The sequence below is a fragment of the Cebus imitator genome, unplaced genomic scaffold (assembly GCF_001604975.1).
Source record: "Cebus imitator isolate Cc_AM_T3 unplaced genomic scaffold, Cebus_imitator-1.0 Scaffold231, whole genome shotgun sequence".
Classification (NCBI taxonomy): Eukaryota; Metazoa; Chordata; class Mammalia; order Primates; family Cebidae; genus Cebus; species Cebus imitator.
Window position 1 is genome coordinate 176,244 of NW_016107546.1, and position 9,033 is coordinate 185,276.

The 9,033-nt window shown below is 38.2% G+C and overlaps 1 protein-coding gene across 6 annotated transcripts in view; it reads left to right on the plus strand.

Annotated features, from left to right (window-relative positions):
* The window catches only part of ARMC2 (armadillo repeat containing 2), a 140,609-nt gene that overhangs the window by 61,181 nt on the left and 70,395 nt on the right, over positions 1–9,033 (plus strand). For all 6 annotated transcript variants that reach the window (XM_017497382.2, XM_017497384.2, XM_017497383.2 and 3 more), the window contains 2 exons: positions 4,428–4,530; positions 6,123–6,346. In XM_017497382.2, the coding sequence (XP_017352871.1) occupies positions 4,428–4,530; positions 6,123–6,346 (327 nt within the window). The remainder of the gene's footprint in view (positions 1–4,427; positions 4,531–6,122; positions 6,347–9,033) is intronic.

A 9,033-nucleotide genomic window follows, 5' to 3' on the forward strand; every position in this document is an offset into this window, starting at 1 on the left:
CTGGGTAGGTTTGCCTTCTGACTAATTGCAGAACCAGCAGTTCAGAAGGGACCTTCAAATCCATGCAGGCCAACTTCCCATCTACTGCCCAGCTCTCCTGTAACATTCCAGACAAGATCTTGTTTAGCTTAGGCCTTGGTGATGGTGTTTGATGTGAAATATTAAAAGACCACATCATAAGAACTGTTGAAGAAGAAAAAGCAAAAACTCAAGCTATATGGGACTAAGAAGTTTTTCAAAACTTCTCTCTGCCTATTTATTGGCAAATGAAAGTTTTCCAGACAGTCATCTTAATTTTAATCTTTGTGTCAAAAACTCTTACAAAATAATATACAAAAATATATAAGCTTAAATGTTACCGTATTAAGATTTTTTAAAGGAGCACAAACATATATATACAGTATGAGTGTGACTATATTTAGGAGGGAAAAAAATCTGGCACCCTATGTACAGGGTAAAAAACAGAAAAGAAATACCAATACCAACTGTGATTATATATAGTGATACTATTATGAGTGATTTTTAAACTTCTCTTTAATTTGCCAAATTTACTTTAAATAGAATAAACTACTGTTTTAACATAAGAAGAAAACTACCCTACCACAAGAACCTACTTTGTGCCAAGGACTCTTCTTTCTTTCTTTGTTAAAAACAAAATCTTACTGCCACCCAGAGCTAGAGTACAGTGGCAAGATCACAGCTCACTGCAGTCTCAAACTTCTGGGCTCAAGTGATCCTTCTGCCTCAGCCTCCTGAGTAGCTTAGGACCACAGGCAGGCACCACCGTACCTGGCTAATTTTTAAAAAATGTTTTATAGCAATGAGGTCTCTCTGTGATGCCCAGGGTGGTCTCAGACTCCTAGCCTCAAGCAGTCCTCCCACTTTGGCCTCCCAAAGTGCTGGGATTATGAATATGAGCCACCATACCCGGCCAGAGACTCTTCTTGACACTGGAAATACAAGTGAATGAACCAGCTCCTGCCTCCGGAGCTGCCGCTGTGGCAGGGCAGACAGACAGCAAGCACAGCAGGTGCCAAAGGAGATAATGAGAACTAAGGGAGAAAAATAAAGCAGAGTAAAGGGAAGGGAGAGTAACAGGGAATTTTAAAAATAAGGTAGTCCATATCCCTTGCATAAATGTAAGATTTTATTATCTTTTCATGTCTTAAAGTCATAATTTTACAGTTAACAATGAAGAAGCCATACAAATTTGCTCTGAGTGTAAATTGACATTATAGCAGGCCTGGAAATTGTGGGTGTTTTTTTTCTTTGTTTTCTTCTTCTTCTTCTTTCTTCTTTCCTCTTTCTTCTTTCATCTTTCTTCTTCCTTCTTCTTCCTTCCTTCCTTCCTTCCTTCCTCCCTCCCTCCCTCCCTCCTCCTCCTCCTCCTCCTCCTCCTCCTCCTCCTTCTTCCTTCTTCTTCCTTTCTTTCTTTTCTTTCTTCTTCTTTCTTCTTCCTTTCTTCTTCTTCTAATGAAAACTCTGATACAAGTATTTTCTTTTTTTCTTTGCCAGTTTTTACTAAAAATGTAAGATTTGGTGGGAAAAAGGAAAGTGAATTGTATTCATTTTTTTCATAAAGTTTTATGAAGTATGGAACACATACTACACATAGAAAGAGTAATAAATTGTGGTTTTGACCTCAAGGACTCACAATCTAGTAGAATATAGTCAACCAATTCAAATACATTCCCAAATATTAGTAATAATGTAGATTTCCATCAATATGGAAATGTTCTTCTGTTTCCTTAAGTCTACCTATTTTCTGGGTTTTTAAACACTGTCATTTTAAATACCTAATTCAACATTTTTTAAGGTTCCCATTTCCTGTTTTCCTCCTGAGAACAGAAGGAATCTCTATTCTGCTATGTGCTCCAGTTTCTGAAGCTTCCACAACAGTGTTCCCCAGACTTCAGTGTGCACGTGCAGCCCCTGGGGATCTTGTAAAATGCAGCTTCTGAGTCAGTAGTGCTGAGTAGGGCCTGAGATTCTGCATTCCCAATACATGTCCAGCTGATGCCGAGATGGTTCTGTGACCTGTCTGAGGCATGCAGTCCTCAAGTGCAAATTGGGAATGACAATACCAAATTTGCAGGGTTGCTCCAAGAAAACGTTTGTAAGTGGCCTAGCGCAGGAGGGCATGCAGAAGCTGTGCCACAGGCAGTTCTCCCCTCCCTGGGCCCCTCCAGCTGGGGGCTGATCGTGGCCATCTTGTTATCTTCTGCAGTGAGCAGCACAGTGCCTGGTACATGTCAGGTTCCCAGTAAATATTTGTGGATCAAACACAGAACAAATCTTTAACAAATATGCCTGACATTATATTATCTTTTTTTAAAACTAACTGAAAACTCATTGATAAGCATTATTTAAAAAATAACTTTAGGACGGGCGTGTGGCTCACGCCTGTACTCCTAGCACTTTTGGAGGCTGAGGCGGGTGGATCACTTGAAGTCAGGAATTCAAGACCAGCCTGACCAACACCATTAGCCGGGTGTGGTGGTGTGCACCTGTAATCCCAGCTACTCAGGAGGTTGAGGCAGGAGAACCACTTGAACCAGAGAAGAGGAGGTTGCAGTGAGCCAAGATGGTGCCATTGCACTCTAACCTGGGGCACAAGAGTAAAACTCCACTTCCAAACCAACAAACAAAAACTCTAAAGATAGTTTTTAATAATAAATGAATCACCTATATGACCTATATGCCATCCTTTTCACACAGAAATAAGTTTTTGTTCAGATGACCTCATTCCTACAAATAGATTTTTATACCATTGCAATGAGGACACATATTATTTCCATCTAACAGTAGGTTATAAATGTTTCCCTTTTTCATGTTCACAGTTCTGCTTTTTTCTGACTGCTTAATAGGAATAGTGTTGATGCTCCATAATTTATTAAACTATTCCCTAATATTGGATATTTAGGATGTTTTTTATTTTCCTTTTTTATTAGTTTAGATAAATACACAGCTAACTTAGACCATCTGATTCAGTCATCCTATACTTTGCTTTTTTAAATATATGTATATCTATTTCCTTATCACCCTGTGTTTAATTTATGTAGTATGATTTAGAAGGTAATTTTCTTTTCTTTTTTTTTTTTATTGTGATGGAGTCTCGCCCTGTCCCCCAGACTGGAGTGCAGTGGCATGATCTCGACTCACTGCAACTCCACCTCCTGGGTTCAAGTGGTTCTCCTGCCGCAGCCTCCTGAGTAACTGGGATTACAGGTGCGCACCACCACTCCCAACTAATTTTTGTATTTTCAGTAGAGACAGGGTTCACCATGTTGGTCAGACTGGTCTCGAACTCCTGACCTTGTGATCCACCCACCTTGGCCTCCCAAAGTGCTGGCATTACAGGCATGAGCTGCCGCACCTGGCCTGGAAGGTAATTTTCAACTTTGGATGTTACTTGCGATTATCTCAAAGCATCCCAGAAATCGGCCTTAAAAAGAAATATATGTATATTATCAAACAGTATTACGTTTAAATATTCTTTTATACAAATGATAAAGACTAAAACTTCCCCCTTTCTTTTCTTTCCTTCATCTCTATTATGTATTCCTTTCTAAATTAATGTGAAAATTTGGTATTCATCTTCCTCTTCTTTTCTGTTTTAATACAATTACCCTAATTAATTTATTAACAGTGTATCGCACCCCTTTTTTCCTCATATACTCCTTTAAAAGTAGCTAATAATTGCACATATAAATATGAGACTGGCTCACACTTGTAATCTCAACACTGGGAGGCTGAGGTGGGAGGACTGTTTGAGCCTGCTAGTTTTAGATGAGCCTGGACAACATCTCTACAAAGATGTTTAAAAATTAGCCAGGTACAGTGGCGCATGCCTATAGTCCCAGCTGCTCTGGGGGCTGAGGCAAGAGGTCCGATTGAGCCCAAGAGGTCAAGGCTGCAGTGAGCTGTGATGGCAGCATCACTGCACCCCAGCCTGGGTGAAAGAGCAAGACTCTTTCTCTGAAAAAAAAAGAAAAAAGAAAGAGAGATTTTATGAAGAAATATGGGGAACAGATTGGAGGTTCCTCAAAAAACTAAAAATAGACCTACCCTATGATCTTGTAACCCCACTGCTAGGTACATACCCAAAAGAAAGGAAATCATTGTATCAAAGAGACATCTGCACTCCTATGTTTATTGCGGCACTATTCACAGTCGCCAAGATCTGTCATTACAATGTTTTACTCTAAAGATCATTTATATTGTCTTTACTATAATTGAGTTAATTAGATATTACAGTTAGCAAATAGGTAGTCTAAATTTTTCAAAGTTGATTTCTTTAGAACTTCTCTTCATGTTTAAAAATACTCTTCCTGTACTTTAAAAATAGATATTTGTGGTTTATTTTTTAAAAAATGCAGCATGTCTTTATTTCCTTCTGCAATAGAGATGTGTTTCTTTCTCTGCAGCTTAAAGTGAGTAGAAAGAATCTTCTTAATGTCTGCAAACTTATATTTAAAATTAGCAGGAATGAGAAGAATGATTCTTTGATTCAAAATGACAGCATTCTGGGTGAGTGTCATTCAGTGCTATTATTGAGCAAATGTAATTGCATAAAAATTAAAAGTCTGGAGAGAAAATGTATGATCTATGATAGCAGGAATATTTTGTTTTCTAGAAAAATGCAGAAGTTATGTGATGCTAATTTTTACTTTGTGCTTCGCTGTTTTCCACATTCGGTTGAATGCATTTGCTCTTTTCCTTCAACACCTGTAACATTATGTGGCTTTACAAAGTATTCCCCATTTAAGAATTCATTCCTGGACTTGGATTTAATATCTAGAAAAATGCATTTAATAGTATTTGACGTAATTGAAAATTTTAGTCTTTTGATATACTAGGAATGACTAAAAGTTGAAAGACATCTGTAACTGTTAATAGAAATCTGACATTGAAATGTTTCAAATTTGTAGGTAAGGAAGTTTGCTTACATCTTATCTAGCTAATGCCTAACTTTTGTTTTATTTCTAAATAATTAAGGCACCTGATTTCCTAAATGAAAATCTTTTTATGAATTAATATTGCTGATATAAGAAAAGGCAGCAACATGGAAAATACTTTGAATTCTCTTTTTGCAACATAGGATAAATTATCTTTTCATTGCCCCTAGCAGACAGGAACAAAACCGGTACTGAAAGAAATGTCTAATGTTGAATCAACTAAATAAAAATTGTAGACTGAAAATAATAATCTCAAATGATTAAATTGACATTAATATAATTAAATGTGAAGTATGCATTATTATTGACCTTATTGGATTTGCCTGGATTACTCATAAAACCAAGTAGTGGTATGTTATTTGAATAGATGCTCTTAAGTTGTCTTGGGAAAAGGATAGGTATTATATTCAAGTTATCTTTTTGTATCGTGACTGAGACTTTGTTTTAAGCCCCTGTCATTAGTTTCCCACTAATAATACAGCCACAACTATAATCTTAGAGGTTTGTTGAAGTTTAACTCTTAAATTTATTAGTATTCTATATCTCAAAATTTTTTTTTTTTTTTTTTTCTTTGAGACGGAGTTTCGCTCTTGTTACCCAGGCTGGAGTGCAATGGCGCGATCTCGGCTCACCGCAACCTCCGCCTCCTGGGTTCAGGCAATTCTCCTGCCTCAGCCTCCTGAGTAGCTGGGACTACAGGCACGCACCACCATGCCCAGCTAATTTTTTGTAGTTTTAGTAGAGACGGGGTTTCACCATGTTGACCAGGATGGTCTCGATCTCTTGACCTTGTGATCCACCCGCCTCGGCCTCCCAAAGTGCTGGGGTTACAGGCTTGAGCCACCGCGCCCGGCCTATCTCAAAATTTTTATAACAAGAAAAGGCCAATAAATAATTAGTAAGAGGCAAGGAATGACATTAACTAAAAGAATAATTTCTCATTTATTAACAATCCCATCCTTTTACTGAAATTACTACTACAGAGATTTGTCTTAGCTAAAAGTAAGCCTTTCTCTTTATACTATATGAGTAATTCTTAATAAGCACTTCAATGTAGATTTTGATAAACATATTTTACAAATTGTATTTGAAGTTCATACACAAGTGCCTTAGTATATTTCTCTCCAGGTGTTAGACATTTATAATAATTCATCTTTTTGACAGAATCATTATTGGAAGTACTAAGAAGTGAAGACCTGGAAATGAACATGGAAGCTTTTTTATACTGTATGGGCTCTATAAAGTTCATTTCTGGAAATCCAGGATTTCTTAATGAAATGATCAGCAAAGGTGCTGTGGAAATACTGATAAATTTGGTAAAGCAAATAAATGAGAACACCAAGAAATGTGGTACATGTTTGCCTAATTCGGGCCACTTGCTAGTTCAGGTAAGTATTTTACTTGAAAAGGTTAGATGTGTAAAATTAGTTTTCATGTTGCCTAATGCCAGTTACTATTTAAAAGAATGACATGCAAGAGTCTCCTACAGCCAGGTGCAGGTGCCCGGCCTCCCAGGGCAGCAGCCACAGCTCACCTCCACCCCTTGAGGGCCTGGGGCCTGTTGTCCTGTACAGGCTGTTCTATGGCTTTTCCCAGAGCAGCTCTCCACACAGCATGCACTTTCACTGCCCTGAAGAGAAAGCAGGCCTAGAATAAAGGAAAGAGTTGTACCACTCTGCAAAGCAATTGCAAATTGCTTGTCAGAATTTTCACAGGCTGTTTAGTTTTGAAGATGGGCGTGGCCTGGAGATTATTTATGATGATTGGTAGCTAATGTCATTACTCATATTGTATATTCAGTAAGAAACAGAAGGTCGGCCAGGCGCGGTGGCTCACATCTGTAATCCCAGCACATTGGGAGGCCGAGGCAGGTGGATCACGAGGCCAAGAGATCGAGACCATTCTGGCCAATGTGGTGAAACCCTATCTCTACTAAAAATACAAAACTTAGCCAGGCATGATGGCATGCACCTGTAGTCCCAGCTACTCGGGAGGCTGAGGCAGGAGAATCACTTGAACCTGGGAGGTGGAGTTTGCAGTGAGCTGAGATCACGCCACTGCACTCCAGCCTGGTGACAGAGCAAGACTCCATCTCAAAAACAAACAAACAGAAGGTAATGGTATCAAGCAGACAGTCTTTGAGGTGGGCATGTAGATACAAGGCAGCCCTGAGACTGGAGAAATGCAGGTAACAAAAGTGGACACATTTAACGTAAACAGAGCAGGTAAACAAATTTTGTTGTGTGTTAGAGTTGTATTACTTCTGTTGTGGCAGATTAAATTTCATAGTTAAATTGTTTTCATTGGAGCTGCTACAGCATGGATACTCTTTTTTAGATGAGATTTTACTCTCTAATAGGATTTGTATATCAAATAATAGCATCTTTGGTATAATAACTCATGGGATTTGAAATGTGCTTGTCAATTAATGAGGATTGACTCAGAACATTCTAGGCCAATGAGAAACTGTGTTAAAAATTAGATTTAGGCCCTGCCTTCTAGATGCTTAAGATATTTAGGATGATTATTAATTTTGGACTTTGTGATCTGCCTCAATTTTGAAGAAGATTATGAAAACCTCTTTTAGTCATAAATGATGCAAAATTTTCCCATATGCCCTGTTTTGGCTAGGAAGACTTAAGAAACCTTATTTTCCATCCTCCCAGTGTTACCGAATCATTCAATTTTTTCCCTCAATGAAAATAGTAATTTCTGATTATAGAATGATTATATTTCCTATTTAAAATGCTGAAAAGTATAAGGCAGAATATAAAAATCACCTGCAATATTTTCACCCTGAGATAACGCCTCCAGTATTTTATATACATAAATATAATTTAATAGAATTCTCACTTTTTAAATAGCCTGTTACTTTTAATAGTCACTTTCGTTTGTTTTCTATCATCCTGTTCCTTCCCTGTTTCTCATTCTGGTTCATCCATTAAGCTAACATTGTTCACACTGATGTGTTCAGCACCTTTTAATACACACATATGATTTAACAAGTGGAATATTCTATGCGCTTCTGTCCCCTCATTTAACAATATATAGTAAAAATCCCTTGAGTCAACCCTAAAGACTTACTTAATTCTTCTTAATGACTGTATAATATTCTGTGATTAGGATATATCTCAGATTCTCAGCCATTCCCATATTGAGATACTCACTCCGTTTTAAATTTTTATGTAACAGCTTATGGGATTCTTGTCTAGTTAATCTCTTTCCAACCCCATCTTATACATATATAAATTGCTGTTTGCTGTTTGTATCAACTATATCACTGGTGTGTGTGCCTGTGCATGCATATGATCAGTTGGTGTGAAGGAATGTTAAGTGTTACTAGTAGTGACCAAAAATGTATAAAATCAAGAAATGGGACCTCTGGTGTACACATACAGTATATTACTCCCCGTGTTACTCTTTTATTTCCCTTTTCCCTGAATTCAGCATCCTCAAGTACAAACTGATTCACCAGGTCAGATCCCCTCTCCTTTCCTGACATTTGTGTCCCCCCCCCACCAGGGGGCGCTATAGAACTTCCTCCTCACTGCCCACCACCACATGCCACCACCTGTTGGCAGTGGGCTCTGTAATTATCTCCAAAGCCTTCCTTGGAACCAGCCGAAGGCCTGCCATGGGTGGCCCACACCCCTGTCTAGCAGGAGAAAATGGAGCCCATTATTGCATTTATCTGAACTTAAACTCTGGCTGTAGTCACCAAATGCCATTTGTATCAACTGTATCACTATGTGTGTGTTTACAGATTTGGAGAGGAAGGAGACATTATTTTAGTCTTTGTCATTTGCAGAATCCCCTGAATGGGACATTCCCTCATATTTAATGAAAACAAAAGCTGTTTTGTATCATACGAATGATAAAATGTAAGCAACAAGACTTCACTCCTAGAGCAGATGAAAGCCTCTGCTCTTGTGAATGTGTAATGCTGACTTTTCACCAGCTGGTTCATGTGCAAATTCAGCCAGACAGATCTGGCCACAAGCAGAAGTGTCTGTTTACATCAGCTTTCAGAACCTGGCAACTCCAGCTCAGGAGCCTTTTTTTTTTTTTTTTTTTT